At 42.6% G+C, this 26,821-nt stretch overlaps 1 protein-coding gene across 5 annotated transcripts in view; it reads right to left on the reverse strand.

Annotated features, from left to right (window-relative positions):
* Positions 1-227: 227 nt before the first annotated feature.
* The window catches only part of ZDHHC8 (zDHHC palmitoyltransferase 8), a 119,063-nt gene continuing 92,469 nt past the window's right edge, over positions 228-26,821 (reverse strand). For 2 of the 5 annotated variants that reach the window (XM_077188026.1, XM_077188025.1), the window contains exons 3-11: positions 24,413-24,570; positions 20,031-20,203; positions 18,758-18,860; positions 15,396-15,487; positions 13,642-13,774; positions 12,672-12,789; positions 11,844-11,953; positions 7,917-8,953; positions 228-6,580 (exon numbers count right to left, since the gene is read on the reverse strand). In XM_077188026.1, the coding sequence (XP_077044141.1) occupies positions 6,409-6,580; positions 7,917-8,953; positions 11,844-11,953; positions 12,672-12,789; positions 13,642-13,774; positions 15,396-15,487; positions 18,758-18,860; positions 20,031-20,203; positions 24,413-24,570 (2,096 nt within the window). In that variant the 3' untranslated portion in view covers positions 228-6,408. The remainder of the gene's footprint in view (positions 6,581-7,916; positions 8,954-11,843; positions 11,954-12,671; positions 12,790-13,641; positions 13,775-15,395; positions 15,488-18,757; positions 18,861-20,030; positions 20,204-24,412; positions 24,571-26,821) is intronic. The other 3 variants (XR_013184684.1, XR_013184683.1, XR_013184685.1) reach the window with 3 other exon arrangements.

Consider the following 26,821-nt stretch of genomic DNA (forward strand, 5'->3'; position numbering starts at 1 on the left):
ACAGGCTATGTCAGTGCTTTATAAATTACTGCCTGAAAAGTTCACACAGGGGATGGATGTGTAAAAGGTGAACAGGATGGCAACACAACTTCTAAAACAAGGTGCTCTTACATATTCACTACTTTCTCCAAGCTTCCAGCACTGCCTCCCTTCTCTCTGAATATCCCTTAAAATGGTGTGTCTGTCTATCAGTCTTCCATAGCCTGGAACACAACCACTGGCAGAAACACTGTTTCCAGTCTACTTTATTTGCTTACATTTTTTAAAAGTAATTTCAGTTTTGTGAATTTTGGTGCTGCTACAACCATTTTTTTCTATCAAGACAGATCAGTTCCATTTAAAATATATCAGAGAGAGACACCTGTAACTAGTTTTACCCGACTCTATGTACACAATTACATATACATTATATATATATAGGCATTATATATATACATATAAATATATACACATATATATAAGGCACTGTAAAATGTACCATCACTTCTCCAGGACTGTTTTAATCTGTAAAAGTAGATCATATTTCTTCATAGAATTTGAAATGTTTTTAAACATTTAAAAAATGTTTCAGGATTAGAGATATCAGCTGTGAAATAAGCCTTATGTTAAATTTCAAGTTATAAGAAGTTATAAGAACCAAACCAATTTTGACAGTAATTCTAATCTATTTATTGTAAAACTGATTCTCTCTTTTTAAAAGACATATTCACCTGTATAAATAGTTTCCTTTGTCTCTCCTTATTACGCTCCAAAATGTGAACCTAAACTTGTCCTGCAGAATGAAAAGTAACAACAATGAAAAAATTAAATACAAACTTGGATAATTTACTCATTACTCAGAGAGAGGAAAGCTGAGATTGCTGTAAGCCAAGATATCTTTAAATAAAATGTATTGAAACAGATCATGGCCTTATATAATCCTGCTTGATGTAGCCAACATCCATGGAGCCTGGTGATTACAGTTTGGGCCATTTTATATAAAAGGTAATCTCTGCCACGTGAAGACACAACAGCACACAAATATGACTGGCATTTATAATGAACATGCTCGAATGGATCCTTGCTTAATGCAATTAGCCTATATATGCAAATTATGGCATCAGAAATCCTGCAGCAGCTGCAGGGCTTGGCAGCTGTGTGTGTTGTAAGACAGTCTGACAGATCAAATGGACATATTTCCAAAGACTAGAAACACACAGACAGATGAAGACAGATTAAGAATTGCGCATGTTTGGGATTACTAAACCCACATGACCTGGACAGAATGTATTCAACAAATACCAATATAAAAATTTTTCCAGTTACTCTGTGGCAGTGATTCAAAATTGTGCTGGACCACAGGCTCCCTATTAACCCCACAACTTAAATAAACAGTACAGAAAACTTCATTTAGTGTTGTTTCATGGACCACTTGCTGTGACCTCCCAAACATGATTCATTGGTCACAGCTGGGAGACACTCTTGTAAAGACTCACCATATCTCCTACTCTACCATAGGCATCTTGAAAATGAGATTTAACGTGCAGTCACTTTTTTTAATATTTTGTCAGTTTAGTCCTTTGCACTGGAACTGGCATTTCCAGTTCTGCTCTTCCAGTTCAGGTTTGGCACAAGTGGAAGTGAGAAATGGCAGCGCACCGTGAACCATCTCAGCAAACAAATGCAGCTGAGGCAGAAACAGACACTTGAAAATACTGAAGTGACTCAAAGGTTTAAAAAATATATATGTATTACGAGAGCCACAAAAAAGGTTACAGACAGAGCTCCACAAAGCCTGCACGGATACATTCCAACAATTCAAGGTGGCAGAACAGGTGAAATACAGACCATAAAAACGGTTTAACATTAACTTTCCAGACTGTCAGAGACAGAAAAGCTTGACCCCATCTTTCCCACACACACAAAAAAATATTGACTATATATATATCTCTCTATATATCTCTAGTCTGGACCACAGATATAGTCCAAAGAAAACCACATTGCAATTTCCATATTAGGCTTGTAGGAGAGCAGGCATCATCTGAGGAACGTCCACTGTCAGGCCCGGGAGGGATCCTCGCGGGCCGAGGTGACACAACATCACGCTTGGTTAGAATGAGAACAGCAACACCCCACAGCTCATGTGCTGCACATGGCTACCAACACAGAGCTCTGTGCAACCCCCCGAGCTGGCTGAACCAAACTGAGTAAATACATTTGTTTTGCTTAATTAAAAAAAAAAAAAAAAAAAACAAAAGAGCAGATGTAAGATATTAGGGCAGTTCCTGCTATCACCTTCCTTAAAAATTCAAGACTTGAAGACTTCTTTAATGTACTTGCTTACAGACATGTTTTGAGACTGTATTAATGATCTTCAGGAAAATATGCCACCCTGAGGCTTTTTCCCTTGTTCACTTCAGGTTATGTCTGCATCCAGTTTTGACATGGGGGCCAAATGCTGGTTGTCTGTCAGTGCAGTATTTGGCCCGGAGTTTCAAAGTCTTTGCTATTCAGACTTTCCTATGAGGTCAACAAACAAAGTAGTAAAAAAAGAAAATATTAAGGCTTCAAGTAAAAATATTTTCTCTCTCTCCCACCCACGTAGTAAGGTACATTTAATTCCATAATACTCAATATATTATACAACTAAAGATATAGAGATCCAACTTTTCAAGGCAGAAAAGTACTACAATGAAAACCTGGAGGCTAAATGGGAGCATATGAACAGGGAACAAACGGATAATAAAATGCAATATGCAATGAAAACTGATGCGTAAACTAAAAAAACCTATTGCTCTTTTTTAAATAAGTAATACAATCCACAGCTACAAATAAAAACATGTTGAAAATATTTAAGACTTTTGAAACATGAAATAAGCATGACAAAAATAAAAAAGCTACTTTACAGGATGTGTTAACTCGTGCTGGATTTTCATGGCTGATCCCCACCTACTATAAATTAGCATCAATTAAATGAGCTTTCATGGAGCCACACTAATTTATACAAGCTGAAGATTTGGCCTGCAGTGTCTGTAAAAAACAGGGTATCTTGACAGAAGAACCTTACTGCTGATCTGTAAACTGCTTAAAGAACTATGCTTTAATATGGGCTGGATTCTGCTCAAAAATTAGATTTAATAAATAGGTCCCCAGTCCCACAATAGGAACTATGGAACAGACACTTACATTTATGAGTAAATAGCTGCAGGTTCAGTGCCTTGGATGGAAATGAGGCTGGATTTGCTGCATGCAATCTCCTGTTAACAGTTCTGCTTAGATTATTCTTTCAGAAAATCTGAATCATTTACTCCAGGCTATGTGCACTGAATTAAATGCAAACCTCAAAAGGAAAAAAAAATAAAAATACTTTGGTACCATTGTAAACCTATGAAAAAGTTGAATGTCTCTCAACTGTGGGCAAAACTACTCACAAAATACATAATCCTTACTGCTGAACCTGTACTGACACAGTGCATCCTTTTTTTCTCCCTTACCCCTTGTGAACTATGTCAAAATAACCCTGGATATTAGTGCTTTATACACACAATACTGTGTTTAGTCTTACTGAGAAATTCTCTCATGAACTAATGTAGTTAACTTCAAAGGCTCTTTGGCCCTTCAAGTTCCTCAGTAGCTTTTTCATTTATAAATGCAAGAGAAAGAACGATCAAAGTGGAGCATCACTGGGATGCAAATCTCAAATATTACATTGGTGCAAATTTTCAGCCTTGCTTGCATGAATTTCATGTACGTATTCAAAGATACATGATAAAATGTGCCCTTGTCTCACTCCCTAATCCCATGTGTTTCCTACCCCCTCTTTTTCAGGGCTTACATATGGCATACATGATACTTTAAAAACAAGTAATTTTGTGATACTCTATGCACCAGAGTGAATTCCAGTCCTTAAAGAAGTACTGCATCTTCCTGAGGAGTTAACATCAGGGTAGACTGCAGATTAATAACAGTTAAAGATGGAAGAAATCTGTAAGGCCATCTGGTCTACCTCTTGTCCCTACAGACTCACCTCTCACAGAAATTTTTTAATGACTTCTCCAAATACAGTTTGACTGTCCTAAACAGTTTGTCCAAAACTCTGCTTGGAAGACTATTCACTGCCCCTTCCTCTCCATCTTTTCTGCCCCATTCCAAATCTAGAGCATTGGTTACCAGTGACAACCCTTGGATTTACCTTTGGTTTTACAACTTTTAAGTAACATATTTGTAAAATTCTGATACTCAATTTCCACTTCACTGCTTAGCCAGTGGCATGTTTTAGCCCTTTAAATCTTCTCCTTAGCCAGCCCATCCAGTTCTTTAATATATATTGCTCCATCTATACCTGATCCAGTTTGCCAGCATCCTGCTGGTACCATGGTGCCTCCAACTAAAGACAATGTTCTACATGCCAGTGAGCAAATCTGCACAGAAAGACTATTGCTTCTCTGCTCTGCAATATCCCTACACCAGGCATTTAAAATATCACCATGGCAGTAAAATACACACTGATTTCTATTTCACTCTCTCAGAACTTTAGCCTATTGCAGATGCATTGCTTTCCATGTTTCTTCCTTCAGGCAACATAGAGCGTTACACAGAGAGATTATTAACTTTCTTATGTTCTCTTCAACCTTTGTCTCCAAAAAATAATGTGATATACAAGGGACATAATAACCATGTATTGCAGCAGATGTCAAGATTCATCAAATCAAAATATAAATTGTAACCAGGCAAAATTAAGGTCAATATTTGCCTTCTGGAATAATTAACCTCAACATACATGAAAACAAATAAGATAGTATTAACACATTCTGAATTGCTACCAAATACCTGGAGAGCTTTCCATTATAGTCAAGGACTGAAAAGGATTTAACCCCTTGAAACTAATATCCTGAAAAATGATGGATTTAGATCTTTAATCAAAACTATTCACCAAGAGAACCAGGTGGGAAGTCGAGGTCTTGTATGCTGACTGGCTCAGTGATAAATAATAATTTTTAGTGACTTTGGCAACAGTCGCTCAGGATATTCTTAATTGCACACATGATCTGGCAATTTAACATTGGTCCAGATCTCAGTACTTTTGACTTCTGAGGTGGTAACTGAATGGTAAAGAAAAGGAGATAAGGAATAGAGAAATAAAAATCCATTTGTCCCAAAATTAGCTTTGCCGGAGTCCTCATATTTTTGACAAAAGTAACGCACCCCTTTCTTGGTTTTTACGGTAAAGTTGTCTTTAAATCCAACAAAGTAAGTGTAGTTTTCTGGAGACAGGAAAAAGAAACCTCAGAATGTTAAATAGATTTGATTGATATTATTTTAAAAAGTTGTTCCCCAGGGGGGAAAAACCCAAATTGAAAATCCTTTGTCTAACAGTATTGAAGACCAGAGGGAATGTGCTAGTAATTAGGCAGACAGAAAATTTATATCCTTTAGATGCACGCTTGGCTCAGTTACACACACTGTAAATTCGACAGCTTATGATAACCTTGCTGCGGGATTACACTGACGGCACCAGGGCAAGGCAGTAAACTCTGTTATTGCCTAAATCCAACAGGTAAGGAGGGTGCAGGGAAAGCAGCTGATGGCTGTTTAAAATATGTTTCCATCTGAACATTTTTTTCTCATCTGCTTGGCTTTGTTGCTGGGTCAGAGAAGCCTTTCAAACCCAGAGGGAGCAGGAGGTCAGAGTGGCAGATCCTCGCTAGTGTTGCGGTCCTTTTCCATGGAGACAAACACGCGCACACACACACAACTTCACACACAGGGAGACCAATGGCAGACAGGGAGAAGCTGTTGCTATCCTTTCTCCTGCCCCCATCCAGGACCAAGGAGGCTTTTAAAGAAGACATGGTGTCTGCAGCCCAAGTGGCCTTGCCTTGTTCCTTCCCAGGAGGAGGAACCTGAGCTGCAGTGCCCGGGGGACGAGGAGAAGCTCCTGCCCAGTGCAGGAACCCCACTTTCCACGTCAGCAGGAAAACAGCAGTCGGTCCTCTGGCTCCTGCCAGACACATTGCTGGCCAGAAGAACTGGGAAGGGGCATGGGAGAACTGACTGATCCTGGCTGACTGAACTGTTTCACAGCACAACTGGTACACAACAGAGTGGTTGGACAGACACGCGCACCATGGCTTTAGCGCTCTCTTGCAGGAAGGAATTCCGCTCGGTGTGGTCTTAGGTCGTAGCCAGTTCCCGCCTGTCGGTTCAGGAAGAGTCTGATAGACTGTACAATTTTATAATTCCCTCAAGAATAAGGCTGCAGCTGGTTTTTGGCCAAAAGAGAAAGATGAAAACAGAACAAACCCAAAACAAGAAAAGGAGAGTGGCCGACTGCTGCTGCTCCTTCTTTGTTGTTGTTTGAGTCTTCACAGTGCTCCTAGCTTCATGGCTGGCTGAGTGGATGGCTCTTTGTTTTTAATTCATTTTATTTTACACTGAAATTTCATAGGTTGTTCCACCAACTCCAGACACCTTCTTAACATTAGAGTGTCTAGCAGGGCTGACTGGTGTCCCCTGGGAACTTGATGTTGAACCCAGCCTGGCTATTCCTTTTGGCTGTCCATTTATTTTACTGTGAGGTGTCTTCAACTGCATGTCATCCCTGCATCAAAAGAAATATCAAAAGATGCAATATTAGTGATAAAGTGTGATACGGAATGGCTTCATTCAGAATACCCCTGTCACCCTGAGTTCCCAGCATTGCAAAATATTCAAGCCTGGGAGCAAGCTGGTTGAAGCCAGTGCATTTGATGAAAAGCCACTGAAATGAGAGAATTAATTTGGCCATTAGGTTAGTGGACCACGCCTGAGTAATATTTGTTAATTTAATTACTTGCTTAAATGCTTTGTTGTTCCAAACTAATTGCATAGGCATTTGTAGGATGCAGGACAGTTTAACTGTTACCACTGCTCACCACTGACCTTAAGCCAAACTGTGTTTTAAAAGCAGAAACAAATTCTCAGAAAAAACATTTCCCAGTTAAATATCCAGGTAAACAAAACTTTGTTGCTCATCTCTGAAACAACTTGTTTGCACTTAACTTCAGGAGATCTACAGAAATAGCTCTTCCACATTTCCGTAAGTTTTCCAAAACTGTTGGATAACGGGAGAGAGAAACCTGGGTTCTAAACCAGAGGCCAGCATAGCACAATCAGTACCAGAGACAAAGGAAACTTAAGATATTTCTGAAGAGCTGCCCTCAAGGACCCAACTAAGCTGAAATACTGCATCCTCAGCAGGATCATGATCTTTTCAAGCTTTGCAAGCTCCATGGCTTCCAGAAGGAAAACAGAAGCACATGCAGAAGCTGCAGCTGAGCATCTTGCTCAGGTGGCAGTTACTGAGGCTTTCAGCACAGCAAATCCTTTCTCTCCATGCTTTCTCACACAAAGGAAGGAAGCAGCAAGGCCTTAAGGTAATATCATGAAGCTCTGTGCTTTTATCAGCAGTTCTGTACTATGGACACTCAACACTGCTAAATACAGAGCTCTCTATGCCAAGCAACAGGATCTCAGCCTGTTTCCCTCAGTGGAGGGTATGTTGCACAAGTAGGATGGCAGCTCTGCCTCTGTACCCACACAATGTCTGGGTCAGCAGACTGCAAAGTAGAACAGTTCCACCCTTTTGTGCTTAAGGGAAGGAATAATCTGCCTCACACCTTGGAAATAATTCCCTAGTTCAGCTATGACTATGACCATATAACTATGAATTTACAGCAAAACTGACCACCTGCAGTTCAAGGTACAGCAGAAGTGCAAACATTTTGTCATGATGAGGTTGCTGTGGGGGTGTGACAGAACTGAAGAGCACCCACAAACCTCCCACCATCATGGCCCACAGCAAACACCTCCTCAGTGTGTGCCTCCAGCGCAGCGCAGCTCCAGCCCTTGCTCACAAGCAGATTCCCAGTGCTCTCAGCCCCTCAAGCAGTACATACCTCTGTGCTCCCACTGACTGCACCTCTGTGATTTCCACAGTGTTTACAAACGACACAGCCTTCGGGCCTCCGTAAGAGGGTGACCTAGGCATCCCTGTGGGGGACGATGGGACCTGGTGGCCTGGGGATTTGTAGGAGCCATTGCTCACCCTGCCCTGTAGTGCTTGATGGGACTGCACATTATTATTGGCTAAATCAGCTTGCAGAGAGGTTGTGGAAGTCCTTGGGGCTCTTGTCATTGCACTTGAGAGTGAAGACACTGAGGACTGCAGGATAGGGTTCCTTGTGCTAAAGCTGCTGGCAGCCATCAGATTGTCCCTGGATCCGTATCTCATGGCCATGCTGCGCGGGTCTTCCGAGAGCGTGCTCACTTGCTGAAGGCTGTAGGAGCTGGGCGTGTCATAGACACCTGAGTCTGCAAACACCGAGTCAGGGTGCGAGTGGAGGAGCTTCTCCCTCTCTTCCATCTCTTTCCTTTCCTGGATGGATGCCATAATTGTCTTGGAGAGGTTATCATAGCGCACTGGGGAGGGGTCTCGCTGATGCGGGGCCGGGCTGCCCAGCACCGGGCTGAAGCTCTGCGGGGGCTGGCGCTGCAGCTCGCTGCCCCGGAGGTGGCACATTTTGGCTGACAAATATGGGGAGTGGTACCCAACAGAGCTGACTGCAGAATGGGCAATGCACTTCCTCCCCGAGGGAGACATGGGGTTCAGCAAACTGTCATAGGAAAGACTCCCATTTCTGTTTGACAGGGAATTGGGAGAAAAGATGCTTTTGTAAGGGGTGGAAGCCGCTCCTTCGGACTTTATTGGATGAAGGGGCACTTTGTCTGTCCCTCTCCTGCCAGCAGATTTCAGGCTCAGGGATCGTGAATTGATGGCAAAGGAATCTATCTGGAGTGGGGAAGACTGATAGGTCTTGTGGAGGGAGCTCTTCCGGTAGCTGGGGATGTCCAAGCTGGGTTCGGACTGGTAATCAAGGCTCCTGCCATCCTCTTCTATCAGAGCCCCTTGACTGTGTCCCTCCTGCAAGGTGATCTAAAACAGAGGTGAGTGTGAGAAACAGAAGCCAGTGACATGTAAGTACAGGTTTTCTCTCTTGGTAAGTGCATGGGAAGGACAGAGCTGAAGGTCTTCCCTCTGACTGTCAGCCCAGGTTCATTGCACGAAAATCTCCTGACTCCTGTTCAACATATGGATTAGCACCTTAGAAGCAAGGAGGAGTTGTTCATAGTAAGTGCTAAATAATACTGACAGTAAAAAGTAAGTTAAGACATGGACACTGAAAACACTGAATGAGACCTAGGCAGAGACTCAAGTCTCAGTCAAGGTAAATCAGGTTGTTATCTGATAATACTGCCCTTGGAAAAAGCACTGCACTTCACGTTTTCTACAAATAGCTCTTGAGTTGAGGGATGTCTGGTCTTGTGTGCTGAGACAGAAATATTTTGAGCTTCATTTCAACACACTGGGGACCAGCACACTCTTATCCACTCTACTCTGCACTATGAATATTCAGTAATTCTGAATTTCTGGTCATAGGTCTTCAAAATTAGGCACTTAACCTTAATTAAAGCCAAGAGGCTCCTTCCCACCATTTAGACAATGAAATGAAGCAATTTTCTCTTTTTTATTGCCTGTGTAGGAGAAAGTAGTCACATCAGAAAAGGAAACAAAGCCCATAGTTTATTTATGTGCTCCAAAACCAGACAGGATTTCACTTTGTTTTACTCTGTGAAAATTGCTCAGAGTTCTGTTCACTTAAAATGCCATTCTGTGCTAAGCAAATAGTTTTCACTGTTATTTTTAAGGAAGAGTTTCCATAATCCACAATAAATTTGCTACACTGGCTGTGCAAACAAAGAGTTATTATCAGTCACATATTTAATCAGAAATGCAGTTGGCACAGCTTGTTCTTTAGTTTCTTTTAAAGGAAAGCTATTGAAAAGAATAAACTGAATGACAAACCCCTGGTTTATTGTGGATGTTTTTAAAAAGCTTTTTCCTTTCAGCTAGAAGATAGAGAAATATGCAAAACAGCTCAGTCTCTTCTAGAGCATGGTGCTAAATTTGGCCTTCTCTGGAAAAAGGAGACCAAGTGAGAGCCTGTAAAGGAGGATGAGAGCAATGACGTAGCTTTTAAGTATATTTGTGCTACTTATCCTTGTGTCCCAATGCCTCTCTCCTAGCAGCTTTCACTGCTCAAAAGCAGAATTACACTGACAGGCTGAAGAACTGATACAGAACAGACACCATGGCATTCCTCAGGCAGCCCAGTCTCTTTCCCTCTGTACCTCCTACTTAGGCTTGGCAGACAAATCCATGCCCTCCTATCAGCTCACCACGTGAACCCCGTTTTATGATACTCCCAGCTGACTACTAGAGAGTTGTGACTACTATAAAACTGAACAAGGCCCCAGGGCTTGCACACCAGCCAGCAAGAGCAAGCACACTGTTTTGGGGTAGGATTGAAACAGCAACCCTCAGAGTGAAGGCACTGTTCCCTGTTATCACTTCACAGCACTGGCCAGTCCCCTGGCCTAATCAGAACCTGCCCTGTATCTATATTGCATCTCTGGCTGTGCCCTGAATGAACACAACAAGCCCACCTTCCTTGGCTCTCTGACTTTTGGCATTATGACTCAGAATGCTGTGCCTTCCACAGCTCAAAATTGCTAGATGATGCCTGTAAATAGACTATTTTGAACTGGATGTCAAGCCATTTTTCATGTAATAAAATGAAAATGATAGGATATTAAACTTTTTGGATACAGTGAACACACTGTTCTTGTGTTCCCTCTCATAAGCCACTTGTTTCTTCATTAAGTGGACAAATCCAGAGAATGAGATTTACCATTACTGCAGTAAGACTAAAACTTACACTTGGTCAAAGCTGCAATTCCACTATCCATCACCATCTTTCTTTTCAAAATGAGAAAGATTCAGGAAAAGCTTTCCTCCCCATTTAAAGAACATTCTGTCTTATTACAGTGTTGCAACAGTCAATTGTTTTTATCTACCATATTTTCCTTTCCTTACTTCTTTCGTAATACTCCTTCCTATAACCCCCTTCTTGTTATTCCAGGGGTGATACTGAAGGACCTGATGAAATTAATTTTGAGAAAACTGCACTGTGTGTGGTATGTGTTTTTTAAGGGTGTCTCCACTGGTGCATGAAGACTTGGATACATTTTGCAAATATACAAGTTAGACCAGTGATTTTCCAAATGCTGTTCTCAGGTCCCAGGGGCCAAGGAATATTTGCAATAAATCCATGAGAAATAAGTTTCATAACTTCTAAGCAAAAGAATAAACTGTCAAAATTCCACAGCAAATCTGTCTCACTGTTTGGACCTCAGTTTTCTTGACGGGTGAAAATGATGCCAAGAGTTAGAAAGGTGTTTTTTTTTCCATATAACCCAAATGCACTGAATAGGTGCTAAGGAAGGTCAAATGTGAGGAGTCCTCTGTTAATTTTCACTAAAATATCCCTTGGGATGCTTTAAAAGTTCTTTCTATTTTGCAAGCTGACATCTTAAGGAATCAGTGAGTACACTGAGTGTTGGCCAAAGGGTCTGATCCAGAGAAGCACTCAGCATGCCCAGCTCCCTCTGAAGGGAATGTGAGGTGGCACCTCTGCCAGGAGAAGCCAATGGGAGGTGACACTTCTCAGCACCCCAGGATGACACCGAGACACCGGAGCAGCGGCAGCGCAGCCTGGCAGAGGGACAGACGTGTCAGCAGGGGGAAGCTGTGGAACCAGACATGTTTCCATAGGAGCACAGTGAAAATAATACACTGTCACACAACAGTGCCAAGCTTTGTTATTTACTTTTCCACTCTGGCCCTCACTGGAGCCCTGCAGTGAGTTCCTCCTCAGCTCCACACTGCCTGCGCTAGCTGGGGCAGAAACTCGGGGCGCGCTCACCTGCTCGGCCGTGGCGTGGTAGTGGACTTTGGGATTGTTGCTGAAAGCTGGTCGGTATTTGTACATGGCAGGAGTGGGAGGGCTGATCAGTTTGGGTGAGAGGCCACCTTCTGCAAAAGGAAAAAAAAGGACTTTCTATTAAAATGTATGTGGACAGAAAGCTGTCAGCTGTGATTCATTGCCATCCATCGTGCTCTGCAAACAGATGTTCTGGAGAGAATAGAACTTGCTGTACTTTGTGTAGCATTCCACCAAAATCAATGGGGTCCCTATGGCAGTAACAGCACATTGCTAACACATCAGCCTTCTACAGAGAAGAAGAAACAAGAGACAATATATTGAATGGGGTGACATGTTTTGGTGAGTAGAAATTTTGCCTAATTTGAAATACTAAATATTTGGGTTGGATTCAGCTACTAGTTCTGTCTGAAAAAAAAAAAAAAAAAGTTTTTTTTAATAGTATCAAAGCATAAAGTTCACATTTTTACGAATGAAATAATTCAGTTTGTAATGCCTAAGAATTTCATGCTAATATTTCTGATTCCTTAGATTCCTTAGACATTTTTAATTTAAAAATTGATTTAAGAAAGGGTTTAAAAGAGTTTATAAACTCTGCAAAACTGACATGAAAAATTAAACCTAGGCTTGAATAAGCCACTTCAAGCCAGCTTTTCTCTCCTTTTCCTGCTGTTAATTCTCCTAGTCTGGAAATATTATAAATAGGAAAAAGTCCTTCACCCAGATCCCATGTTTTGAAAGAATACAAGAAACATTTCAAAGAGGCTAAAATAGTTTCTTAAAAATAAAACACTGATCATGCAACTATACCTTCACTGGTGCCCAGCTGCCCTTTCAGCTCAGAGTACTTGCTTGGATCTCCTTTGGGTGGGAGAGGTGGTTGTACATCCATACTCTTATCCTCCAGACCTTCCAGGCTGATTTTAGACTGGAAAAGATCCAAAAAAAATCAATCGTTACATGAAACTTGGTTAAATAACAGCATGTGGCAGAGTGCTGGATGTACCAAAGAACCAGAACTACCCATACCTATAATGAAAAACAGGATTTAGCATTCACTGCAGGCAAGGACTGCCACATGTAAAATTAGCATTGTCATAACCAGCCAGTAGAATTTTAAATGCACTATCCTGGTCTACTTGGCAGGCTAAGTACTATAATCATCATGCTAATTAATATGTGGTAGAAGACAATAGTGCTTTCTAGCATTTTTCAGCCACTTTCCAGGTAGCTCTCAGCAAGTAACTATTCCAAAGGAAGTAACAATCCACAAAAATCTTGCAAGTTGGCTTCGTTTGAATCCCACTTTTTATGGGACTAAATAAATCCTTCTTTATTATTCATGACAGGAGAAACTGAAAAGAGAACTCAGCTTCTGAGTCAATATTCCTTGCCCTTGACCACAAGCCTTCCTGCAGCCTGGAAGCTCAGAGCGTTCTCTGAAATAGAACAGCTGACCTGGTCTGGTGGTACAAGGGTTCATTAAAATTAATTTTAACACCAAGAGGTGACAGCTCTTGGGACAGAAATTAACTTCTGCAAAGAACAGGCAACTCTTCCAAAAGAAGCCCAGAGGGATTCCATGCTAGAGCTGCCTGTTACTGGATCAAGAGCTGCTGTTACTGAACCTGCATTACTTTCAGAGCATGAAGTACATGACAAGGACACAAACTCTAGTTTCTGCATCATCTCAGAGAGATTTGTCAATGACAGACTCATTCCCAGGCTTGATAATGCTCAATCCCTGCCCTCCAAAAGCAGAGCTTGGAGATTCCCTCACCTTGCTGCGGTTGAGGTTGGCTTGGATGCCGTTGTCGCTGATCTTCACCGTGATCTGTCGCTCGGACAAGTCTGGTCTCAGGAAAGGAGGCTTCACACTCACAGCCTGCTTCTTCTTGGGCTCAACCACATACCTGATGAATTGTGCAACACTCATCATTAAAATAAACAGTAACCTAAGAACAAGGCTTAAAAATCTTCCCACTTCCAGGTTATGATTTAAGAATGTGTCAGAATCTAGGTAAGAATCTCAATTTATTTCAGTGCATGTAATAATTAAGCAGCAATAAAAAAACCCCAGTAATTAGTGAGCGAAAGGAGAAGATGCATTGAAAAAATCAGCAATTTTTTAAACACTAATGGACAAGAGCACGAAGAGAGCAAGAGAGGCCTGCCACCAACAGAAGTGACTGACTACATCATCCCAGTTAACATGAAACAGCTGCCCTGTGGTGGGAGTCAGTGACTGGGGAACAAGACCCAGCACATGGGGAGTTACCATGGAGAAGATGATGTGCTGCCAGTTCTAACTTACCACATGGTGACTTGTTTCTGTAGCATGTTTAGTGTTCAAATAAATGGAGGTAAAAGAGACTGCCAAGTCTATAGGAAGCAAAAAATCTAAGAGGAAATGGCTGATTTTAGATATCTAATTTCCCTCCAGTGGAATAGAATTCTCTAAGTGCCCAGTGTCTTTACAATGCCTAAATATCAATACACACACCAGCTTTCTTGTTTTATGTAGTGAACAGGACATTCTAGTAGTGATGGCTTGGGGACCTTCAATATACAGAACAATCTGAACAGGTCTTCAAAAAACACCAATGTTCTGCTTGTTACAATTCTGTGAATATCCATGATGATGGTACTCACAACCCCTCTCTTAACACAAGTGTCTCACAGCATTTAATACCCAGCTCTTCTCATCCACCTTGACCTGACTTTCATGTTTTGGAAGGTTTGAGAAGCAGCTACTCCAATGTCCTTAACACAAGTAACAGTCCTTTAGAAATTATTTGTTGTATAACAAAGGGGGGAAAAAGGCAGTAACAGTGTCAGGGTCTGGAATTGTTCAACACCCTAAAAAGGCTCAAATAAGTCTTGTAGTAAGATTATGAACATGTTTGCAGGCTGGACAGCTCAGCACCTAGAATTATTTATAGTCCATCTGATCTACTGCATTAAGATCCTGATTTCAAAATGTGAAACGATAAATCTATTTCCCCAAAAATAGAAAGCCATAAATAAAATCTCAAGTTTCGTGATGTAGATCTCATTGATAATCTGTTTTATGATAATGAAAGTGCCAGTGAGATTGAAAACCACAGCAGCCTTAAATTAGATTTAAGTCTTAAGGAGAAAGGCTGATTTTAGCTTCCTTCCTTTTCCCCAGCAGACTGGACGTTGCCTGTACCATGCAAGAAGTAGTGTGGGGAATATGATAACATATGGATATTTACCTTGTTACTGAAATCCACTGGATAAATAAGCTGGTGAAGACAAGGGTATGAGCTTGACATAATTTGACAAGCTCATTCAAAAAAACTATTACTGGGATTCGGGTGGTAAATTACAGGTTACAGCCGTGCAACAGGGAAGCAGCTATCACAGAGCTCTACCTTCAGGACTGTTTTGCTTTGCTTTCCTCTTATTCCATCAATGATCCTTGGCTTGTGAGCCCAGCCAAGCACATTTCTCCCCCTGGCCCAACAGGGACTCTTGCTCCCTCATTGCAGCTGAGAGCATTTCTCTTACCTGGGAGCCAAGGGGCTGCAGAGCACATGTTCCACGTTTCCACAGCATCCGCGGGTAAAAGGATTCACTCCCCCACGGAATTTCCCTGTCACCTGGAAACATGTTCAGGACAGTGCTCAAACCCCTGGTTATATAAAAGTCATCATCCAAGCCTCAGAAAGCCAAGAACAAGTCTGACCCTTCTGTCCTTCCCAAACAGATCATTTTTCTTTGAATGCTGCACTTTTTCACTCCAGCTCTAACACACCACCTCTGTCAGCTAATTCCAGCTAGGAGGCACTCCACTCAAGATCCTTCCCAAAAGGACATTGCTAAATAGGACTGGATTTCAAAGTGATGTGTTCACCTCTCCATGCTGCTCCTGCACTGGATTTCTGTCTGCTCCCAGCCAGACATCCTGTTTGGGTCTCTTTCATTCCCATCACTTCCCCTCCTCTGCCTTGGCAAGTCCCCTCCAAACCAACAGCAAAGTCGAATCAATGTTCCCAAATGCTGGATGAGAGCAATGTTTCCTCTCTCTCAGATCTCATCCTGAGCAGCAATCAGTACAAACCACTGCCTTATGTGGGAGGGTGCCAGGAACTCCCTGGTGATTACAATGTTTGCTTGTAAATGAGCAGGTTTAATAAAAGCCAAGCCTCATTAGACTGGCGAGATCCATTCAAGGCTTCATAAGCATTATAAAGAGTTTGTACTCTACAGGCACATGCTCAAAAGTCACCATATGGGGATAAACACCAATAAAGCCAGGGAGATTAATAGTGGTTGCCATTAAAAGCATTACTGTTGTTGTTGTTTGCAAGTAAAGCATTTTAATCAGCTCATAGTTCTGATCTAGCAACAAGTTTACACAGCACCAGAAATACTTTAATAACTTGCACATAAAATAACAACAATTAAATGATTCTGCAATATATTATGCTGGCCTTGTTGATATAACATAAAGCTCTTTAAAAGGCCAAGAGAGAGAGGCTGGAAGTTCTGAGATTTGGAAGAGCAACCTTTTGATGAAAACAGGGGTCTGGGACATTTGGCATGTCTGCATTCAATCCTAGGCTCACACTGACTTCTGCCAGATGCTGGCAAAGCATTTCATATCTCTGTATTTCAAACACAGTATGAAAATAAAATTTCTCCAACTCACAGATTACAGTACTAATTATATCAGTTTGGTTTCTAAAGTAGTTTGAAAATCACTGCTAGAAAGCAGTCTAAGAAGGAAGGGTATTTATTTACTCTATTCAGAAACTAAAAATACCAGGATATGAGCAGATGTTGGGTTATGGGTTATTTTCATTCCATAAAAGAATTTCAGAGGCATTCAGAAAGCTCAGTAAACATCTAAACCCAGCCACTATGCACTTTTCAATCACAGTCTGCCTACTATGAATGCTTAGAACTTACAAACTCCAGAATGAATAAATACCAAAAATTTACAGAAAAAAACCAAAAATGTCTGTACCACTGGCCTATAAAATGTACTGGGAAAAGAGAACAAGATAAGCTGAGCATATTGCAACTGCAAAGCTGACAGTAGATAACTACCAGTGTGAGAAAAGAGAATCAGCACTGAGACTGCAGGAGAAAAGAGAATGTTTTAGAACAGTGGCAAAGCCAGGAGCAGATCTCATATCCATCTCTCCTGGTCTGGTGCTCTAATTACTTAGATATGCTTCCTCTGAAAGGACCTCAGGGCTGGGAACATCCATCCTTCAGTTACAGATAACCTCTACATATGACTAAGCAGAAATTAGGACCAGATTATATTTAATTTTCAAAATGGCATGGGAAGATGTAATAAATCTCAAGTGGTTTGGTAGCTCAGGAAACCAAACCAAGCTAGGATACATTTTCCAATGGTTATTTCGATCACGGAAAAATACTCAACCTTTCTAAATTCTAGTGCAGCCACAAACATATGAAGTTAAATTTAACATTTTTTAAAGTTAAATTGTTCCTTCTTTTCCAGCCTAGAATTTTCATGGAGAGTTTATATCACTGCACAAAGACAAGCCTAAGGCAAAATACAATTTGGGCTGTGAAACCAAAATGCCCTGTATTTCATGCTACTATTGTTAGCACTATCAAATCTAATACTTGGCCAAAATTAATTTTAAAATGAAGAGCAGATGATTCTGAGCAGGACAGAGAAAAGCATTTGAAGATGACAGCTATGGAAGCTTGCTTTGTTCAAAGGCCATGTTAGGCAACTGTTCAGGATGACTTCAGATTCCTTGCTTATGTAAACCTCCCACACTCTTCTGGATAAGAGTTTTTATTGTCTCTTGTGGGATGGAGACAATGTCATCTCAGTTTACAAGGGCCTGGCCTCAGACAGATGTTTTCATCGCTCACAGCCTGCCCAGGAGCCAGACAGCTCCACAGCATGGAGCCATCAGCCCCCAGGACAGCCAAAACTGCTCAGTGGGAGCTGCAGAGCACCCATGGGGGCAAGGGCAGCAAAAAGCCATCTGAAATAAACCCCAACCACAAGGGAAAAGAAGTATGGTGGGGAAAAAAGTGAAAAAAACCCAGATGTGAGGGGCACTTTGGAGCTGGAGCTGTGGAAGGGTAAGGCACTGGAATGCACAGAGTTCATGAGCCTTGGGATGAGGGCTGAGACCAGTGCCACACCTGCAAACTGCCCTTGGGGTGGCAGGGACCTGTTATTGATCCCATCACACTGATCTCTATCAGCCACACCAAGCCATTAATGGGCACATGAATGCCGGTCTGCATCAACCACAGGGATGTGGGTCATGGACATTTGAGTAACTGCAGGGGAACTGGAACTTTCCAGGCTTTTTGGCACAAATGTTGGCACTTGGTTTGGAGAAGCAAAGCAAGCTGGGTCCAACAGCACTCTGTGTGTGTGAGTTCATATGCATGAGAACAAGAGAGACACAGAGGGAGACAAAGAGCTCACTCAGACCCTATTATGGGCAGTGAGGGCTTGCTGGGGGAGCTCAAAATACCAGGAGAGAGGGCAAATGATTTAATATTTTCCTTTCTCTTTCACTCAATCTCATGGATTGTTCAGTCTGACTCATGAAGTTTGAACTTCTGGGGTTGATGGTACTTACCACATAAAACCTATTTCAAGGTCATGAGTAGACTTTAAATAATAAATAAGCCTGGGGTGATGCTCTGTGGCTAAAAAAGGGAAATCTTTGCCTGCAGTGTATTTAAAAAAAATCTGGAAAGAAAAAAATAGGCAACCTTCCTAGATCTTCACAGAAGCTCCAATAAAAGCATTTCTGGTAAGATTTGGATCATCTTTAGCTTTACCCAAGCTGACTTGCTGACTTTCCTTCCCACCTCAACACCTAAGCCACAAACACAGAGAAAGGATTGCTTCTTACCTGTTCATTGGTGGTGCGCCCTCGGGCCACTAGAACAATGTGGAAGCCAGTGAGACCAATGACTGGGATAAAGAATAACCCAGCCACACACATGACAGCCATTCTGTATCCAAGAGTTAAAGAAACTGGCATGAGTGAAGGGAAAAAGGGTCTGTGAAAGACAGGGAAAGTAAAAAGGAGAAAAAAAAAATAGGGGAGTGTCACAGTGTCACAGAATGGTTTGGGTTGGAAGGAACCTTAAAGATCACCTAGTTCCAACTCCCCTGTTGTCAGGACATATTTCATTATCCCAGTCTGCTCCAAGCCCTGTCCAACCTGGCCTTGGACACTTCCAGGGATCCAGGGCAGCCACAGCTTTTCTGGGCAACCTGTGCCAGGGCCTCATAGTGAAGAATTTTATGCTAATATCTCATCTAAACTTGCCCTCTTTCAGTTTGAAGCTGCTCCCCCTCATCCTTTCACTCCAGACCCTTGTCCAAAGTCCCTCTCCAACTCCCCTGGAGCCCCTTTAGGCACTGGAAAGGGCTCTAAGGTCTCCCTACAGTCTTTTCTTCTCCAGGCTGAACAACATCAACTCTCCCAGCCAGTCTCCAGAGCAGAGGGACTCTCTGAGCACCTCTGTGGCCTCCTCTGGACTTGTTCCAGCAGCTCCACATCCTTCTGATGTTGGTACAGCACTCCAGGTGGGGTCTCATGAGTGCAGAGTATTCCTCACCTTTAGCAAAGTCTAACTAAATTCCATCTCAAAGTCCATCTGCACCTAGTCTGGGTCCTCACCCTTGAGATGGTTAAAAAGTAATGTGAACTCAGTGATTCTGGCTCTACCTTTCTACTTTGTAAAGAATATTCTGCACTAACCTATCAAGAGCAGTATCAGCCCTCAGAGCCAGCAATTCATGTGTTACACCAGCATGCAGGGGGCTACTTCCAGAGCAAACTCTGCTCCAAAGCACAGCAACAGAGTTCTAAACACAGCAAACAGCAGTTGAGAGCTACCCCTGCTTGTAAGTTAAATTCAAGGAGGCAGCTCATCCTTCTGCTGGGCTGTCATCACAAAGATTGAGAAAGACAAAGGGTCACCTACAGTTTCTGGAGCAATCCATGCTCACACAGGTACAAGGGAACAGAGGAAAACCTGCACTGAGCATTTACAGGAGGAGAGTAGTGGGGGATCAGGAAAGGCTCCACCAGCTCCTGGAGGAGAAATATTCAGGTTCATTTTTGCCCATTTTCCTCAGTTACTCGAGTCTGGAAAGACACACAGGAAGGATACGTAATGGTAGTGTGAGCTGCTCCCAGCTTTTCCATGTGGTTCAGGACAAAGATGAGCCCAAAGGTGAACACTCCAACCATGTGTGTACTTAAGGACAGCAAGAAGAGAAAAAAATAGCGGTAGTTCCTCCGTCCTATGCAATTGTTGACCCATGGGCAGTGATGGTCAAAATCCTTGTAAAGAAAGGGAGAGATAGGGAAAAATATCCAAACAGTGAAAGAAAATACATTGCCTCAGAGATGAATCTGAACCACTGTCATGTAAAATTACATCAGACTAGTTCTGCAGCTTTACAAAATGCTTGACTGTCTTTTATAAGACTTTTTAGGGCCAAGTTGTTTCTCTATCCATGAATGGAGAGGTACTTGGGTGTTTATAGGGTTTGAAGAGAGGATATATCAAACATAAAGGACAGGCTATTTATCTGCTAGCAGCAGAAGCCCTCATTTTTATCATCCTTAGCATGAGTCAATTACAATGAAGTTATTATAGCCTAGAATGGTTTGAAGATGCAATAGTGCTGCAGAATGCCCTGTCCCACATTTCAGTATTTATACATCACTGAATGAGTCCACTTTGAACAATGAGTCCATTTTGAACACAAAAGTACCTTCTTACCAAGCAGGTCACAAAGAAAAAGAACAGCAGGATCAGACAGAGGCAAAGTTATGCACAGGTTCATTATGTTATGAATCCAAACCTAACTATTTGTCTCAGTCACAAGTCCAAAGTGCCTTACAAAGTCAGATCCCTTTTAACAGGAGATTTAATAATGAGGGCAAGCCACAGACACCCTCCAAGTGCCTTTACACAGTTTTGTAAGCACGTAAATCCACTGTCTCCAGTGGGATTATTCCTGACGTGAAGACAAGATCAGGTGCAAGAAATAAACCCTTCTTACCTCTGTGTTCTTCAGAGCAGATATTACACATTCATTGCACTGACAAATGAAATGTTTATTCTTCACTTTGTGGCAATGCTATTTTTAAGCACTGCTCAATGATGACACAGGGAGTTTTGTATTTCTAAGTTTTGCACAATGCATTTACCAAAAATTTACAAAATACAAAAAAATGGATTAGAGCTTTCTCAAAGCACATTAGAAAATGATAGGGGCAACTTATATATTAGGATCATTTCAGGGTATATCTGAAATGCTGACATAACATCTGTCTGTTATGCAAATCTGGCTGTATGCAACCCAAAATACCTATGGATTATGAAACTATGTAAGTACTCACTGCAAGCATTCCAATTAAGGAAACAAAAATCTGACTACTTTTGTCACAGATTCATTTTTGGGTCCCTCTGGTAACAGCATGCTTTAAGTTTTAATTTGTTTTATTTCTGCAAGTGTTGTTTGCTTTTGCTGTTTATTCATTTTTATCAAATTGGTTCAAAATTTGAACCAATTTTTCCCAATTTTATATTTGGGAAAATAATTTTTATTGTACATTCTAGACTGACAGTGAAAACATGAGAACTACAATCCTGAGTGGATCCTACATGGAAAGCCAGCAGAGTCACTCCTGTTACTGTCTCAAAGCTCTTCTAGGATATGACAGGTGAGTGGGAAATAAGCATCACAAGAATCAATAAAACATGTTTAAGGCCATGATTTATTGATTCAGAAACCATTAATACTTTTTGCCTACATTCCTCCACAGCAGTAGTAATTTAATTACAAGCAGAGCTGTTTACTTGTGCGCCAGAATAGTAGGGAACATTCAAATGACCTGACTATCATTAGAACTTGTGGAGAGCTCTATTCTATCATTAGAACTTGTGGAGAGCTCTATTCTATCAATAGAACTTGTGGAGAAGCCAGAGTCACCTTGCCTTCTGCTGTTTTATGCAGGTTCCTTTTGGATTCCCTCCCATTTTCATTTCTGCTGCAGAACTGACTCCCATGGAGGCCTTACATCAGCATGAAACTTCAAGTGTTTATACCACTGAGTTTTGAGCAATCTTTTTCTGAGAAAACTTCATTTCCTGAAAATGAATTTTTATGCTGAGCCACTGGGGAAGGTGGAGAAAGAAACTCCATGGGACAACTGAGAATTTACCATCATCAAAAAAATCCTCAGAACCTAGAATTAGTGAAAACATTTATGTTTTAAAAGTGGTAATGTACAATTCAGGTTTTCTACCAAAAATCCAGCTCTGTGCAACAATTCACAGCAGTCTAAACAAACTGTGTGTCACAACTTACAAATAGCTGTGGCTACTTCTCTCTACCCAGGGACCTTAGCAGCTCCTCACTCTCAGGCTTCTAAAATCCCACATCCTTCTAAAGCCTTCCAAACCAGGACAGCCTTGTCCTATTTATCAATGGTTACTAGGCACAGCACTGCTTCCAGATAATTATAACTTAGATATATGACTGACACAAGATAAATCCAGGCAGCCTTTCTCTCACTTGTAACTGTGCTGCTCTCTTTGGGACTATTCCCTTGCTTATGGCAAAGAGGATTAGGACAAAGGTAGTGTATACAGCATTCCAGCTGACTCTGGTATTTTTTCCCCTTCTGATTAGTAATTCCTTTCATTTTAATGGCACAGCTGAATATATTTTAGACATATTAAGATTTCATCTTTCTATTGAAAAAAAAAATAGACCTTGCAGCAGAAATGATCCTTTAGAAGTAGAATTTTTAGCTCAGCAATAAAAAGTCCCCTGGCAATACACTGCTGTGAATACAGTGCTCTGTACCTACATGTCTGGGAGATGCCTATAGCCCAAAAGCACATCTTACTGTTTAGGGTTATTTTTTAAAAATCTTCTGTGACTCACCAAGACCCTAAGGGTAACAAGAATCAAGAAAGTCCCCTAATTCAGAGCAATCAACATTAGAAACATGAATGAGTTCATGCTGTGAGTTCGGGTGTTGAAAAACACATTTCTCCTTCTATTGACTGGAGAACCATTTGCTGAACTCCAAGTTTTGCTCTCCTGAACTCACACACCATTGTGGCTTCTCTGCTTTTCCACTAATGTAGCACCAGTTTGCACCAAATTAAATTATGAACCTTAAGCTCACACATGACAAGTTGAAATGGTTCACCCTGAATTTCTTGCTCTCTTGAACTCAGCACCAACTCTCCCATTCACTCCTTTTTTACATTCACAATCCCTTAGGTACCTCAAGGAAGAATAATTTATAATGCAGCCAGCATTATAAATTTCTATTTTAATCACCACTGGCAACAGGGCTGACAACAAGCATCGTTGCATTTGTAACACACATAACTGAGGGCTGTGCTTCGAATGGCCCTGCTCAGTGGGAGTCCAGCTGCAAACTCCCCAGAACTCCCCAATATACTTGTGCTTGTGTGATTAGTCAAAAAACTTATAAAGTAAGTTGTAACATTAAGTTCTTAGTCTGCTGCCTAGAATATGAGCTGATGGCATCTGCCCATTGTCATAACATTAAGTTCTTAGTCTGCTGTCTAGAATATGAGCTGATGGCCTCTTCCCATTGTCATAACCATGTAATGAGACTGATGCTAGAAAATAAAACAGCTCAAGGCACGTTCTTCAGCAGTCCTGTCCCGTTTGTGATTTGTACACAGACCCCCGGCCAGCGACAGGAGCCCAGCTGTGAACTCCCCATAGCTGGGTTCCCAGCAGCAGGGGCAAGCACAGGGCCTGGGTGGGGCAGCCCAGCAGCCAGTTCCAGAGCAGGGGTGAGCCCAGGGCCCGGTGGGGCAGCCCAGCAGCCTGTTCCAGAGCAGGGGTGAGCCCAGGGCCCAGTGGGGCAGCCCAGCCTGTTCCAGAGCAGGGACAAGCCCAGGGCCCAGTGGGGCAGCCCAGCCTGTTCCAGAGCAGGGGTGAGCCCAGGGCCTGGTGGGGCAGCCCAGCCTGTTCCAGAGCAGGGACAAGCCCAGGGCCCAGTGGGGCAGCCCAGCAGCCTGTTCCAGAGCAGGGGCAGCCCAGGGCCCAGTGGGGCAGCCCAGCAGCCTGTTCCAGAGCAGGGGCAGCCCAGGGCCCGGTGGGGCAGCCCAGCCTGTTCCCAGCAGCAGGGGTGAGCCCAGGGCCCAGTGGGGCAGCCCAGCCTGTTCCCAGCAGCAGGGGCAGCCCAGGGCCCAGTGGGGCAGCCCAGCAGCCTGTTCCCAGCAGCAGGGGCAGCCCAGGGCCCGGTGGGGCACCCCAGCCTGTTCCAGAGCAGGGGTGAGCCCAGGGCCCGGTGGGGCAGCCCAGCCTGTTCCAGAGCAGGGGCAGCCCAGGGCCCGGTGGGGCAGCCCAGCCTGTTCCCAGAGCAGGGGCAGCCCAGGGCCCGGTGGGGCAGCCCAGCCTGTTCCCAGCAGCAGGGGCAGCCCAGGGCCCGGTGGGGCAGCCCAGCAGCCTGTTCCCAGCAGCAGGGGCAGCCCAGCAGCGTTACCTCCACGCAGTTGTCACACACACTGCAGTGGGAGCAGCGGGGCGGGCGGTAGAAGTGGCAGGTCGCGCACCACTTCATCCGTACTTGGATTCCTTTGATCTCCACGTTCTTGTACAGCGGCGCGCGGAAGTCGTCGTCCTTATCCTCATCCTCGTCCGCTGCTCAACGCAAAACTCAGAGTTAGGGCAGGTAGCAGAGGGCAAGGAGAAAACAGCTAATCCTGTCAGTGCCTGGAACACAGGGACACAGTGCCCTTACTGTGTTCTGTTATGTGATGGTTTATCACCTCTGCCCTGCTTAAGAAAAAGAGCCCGTTTAAAAATAAATGCACAAAAAAACCCCAGTCTATAACAGACAAATATATACTGGGAAGAAAAAATATTATTCTAGATTCCTGTGATCCTTATTTGTTTCCTCCTGACAGAAAATCTAAGAAGTTCACATCTATTTAACACCTGGTTAAACATTATAGTGCAGCTGGCATTGGTTGACTGGCTCCAAATTAGGTGGAATTTGATAATGTTGTCCCAGAGGAGCATCAATTACTGTCATGCAGTTCTATATTAAATCTTCTCTAGATGTGTTATCATGATCCAATTTCCATTGACTTCAGAGGGAATTTCTCCCTTCACCTAGATGAGCTTGGGATCTGGCTCAGCTACAGTATTTATCTGCAAGAGTATTCTCTGGATTAACGTTTGTGTGCGGAAGCAGAGGGCTGTACTGGCACCATTCCCTATAATTTTCCTTCCTAACTAGTCAGTGGGACTCTTAGAGAGAGCCAGACTCTAAATCCCTTAGGCACTTCTATAAATACAGTCTTTAGGTTCTCCAATACCATTATAAACCTGCCCAGGCTGTGTAATACATGTGGGCAGATGAAAACAAGACACCGGAACAGTCAAACCATTTAAGCTCTTATAAAAAATCTGACTATGCTGACAAAAAGTCTGTACATTATATATACCTACATGCATTTAAACATGTTCCTTCTGCAGAATTCAAACACAGAGTTTGTACAAAACAGATCCACATCAAAAATACTGAAAGCCGATTGTAGCTGGTATAATTAGCCAGCAAAAAACATTGCCAGTCTCAGCCTAGACTGTAAATCAGATTTTTCAAGGCAGCCCCAATTTCAGTTACTTGATACTTCCTTTCCTACTCATTCATTCTGGTGTATTACCAGAAATTCACTCACACAGAGCCAATACTGATTCATACCAGAAGGATTCAGAGAGCCAACAAATTAAAAAATGAGTAACAGAGCTGTGAGTTTGATTAAGCTCCTCTTCAACAAGCTGGGTTTCTGCAGCCCAACTTTTATCATTTTCCCCCACAGGCCAAGTTCTATCTGCCAGACCTGCAAGGTCATATAATATAGCTAGAAATGTGCTTATTTCCAGTTTCCAGAGACCTGAGCAGAAGAATACATTGACAAAGGAATGTATCTTACTACACAGATTCTCATACACTGATCCACTGACATGGAGCAGCCAAGTCTCATATTTTTCTAACAGATTTTTCATGGCTTCCTTAAGGAATTGTGATTTCATTAGAGTCTCAGCTTTTGTACTACTTATTTGTTGTTTTGGTTTTGAAGTAAATTCCTAACTATCAGAAATGTGCTAAGAAGCTTGAAAGCCCAGAAGACTGAATCTAATTTCAACAGCAGAAAGCAAATGGAGTGATTGTGTATTCATTTTAAGTCCCTCCTACAATTCCTGAACTCCTTGCGCTGGCAGCTCTGCGGGCGGCGTGGGGCGGTGATAAGCTTTTTTTCACATGCACACTTGTGATCTGAAATAACATCTGCTCCTCTTTCCTCCCAGTACTGGTATTTATAGTCTTTTCCATCTTTTCCCTTATCAGTTTGCTTCCTTCACACATCTAAACTCCTACCCCATTACCTTCTCCCAGGACGAATGCCATGTCTCTTCTCTCCCCTTGCTCCCAGCATCTTCCTGACAAAGCACAGGCACAGAGATGCAAGGCCAAGGCCACAAATGAAGTGAGAGACAGTAGAGGGGTGAACTTTAGGAACTCCTCCTCTTCCTGCTTTGCTCCTCACTCCCTTGTGTAAAAGGAGATGGGATGGGAGGGAAGGTGATGGGAAAGTTCCTGTTTGATCTCCCCGTGTGTTTCTTCCTTAAATGCAAAGTCCAAAATGAAGAACTTGTTTGCAAAAGGAATTTAGAGAAGCCCAGAGGAAGGTATGAACTGGACAATACACTCAGCACTGATCACTCCCAGGGCCTGGTGATGTCCAGCTCTGCTCTGAGGGAACTGCCCTGCACAAACATACTGGATTCTCAGACTGATAATGTTTAATGTTTAATTAACCACTGCTATCTCTGCTGTGATAAAGAAACTAGCAAGTCCAGGAAACTCCTCAAAACTCTACCTGCA

Source organism: Agelaius phoeniceus, chromosome 18 (genome assembly GCF_051311805.1).
Source record: "Agelaius phoeniceus isolate bAgePho1 chromosome 18, bAgePho1.hap1, whole genome shotgun sequence".
Lineage (NCBI taxonomy): Eukaryota > Metazoa > Chordata > Aves > Passeriformes > Icteridae > Agelaius > Agelaius phoeniceus.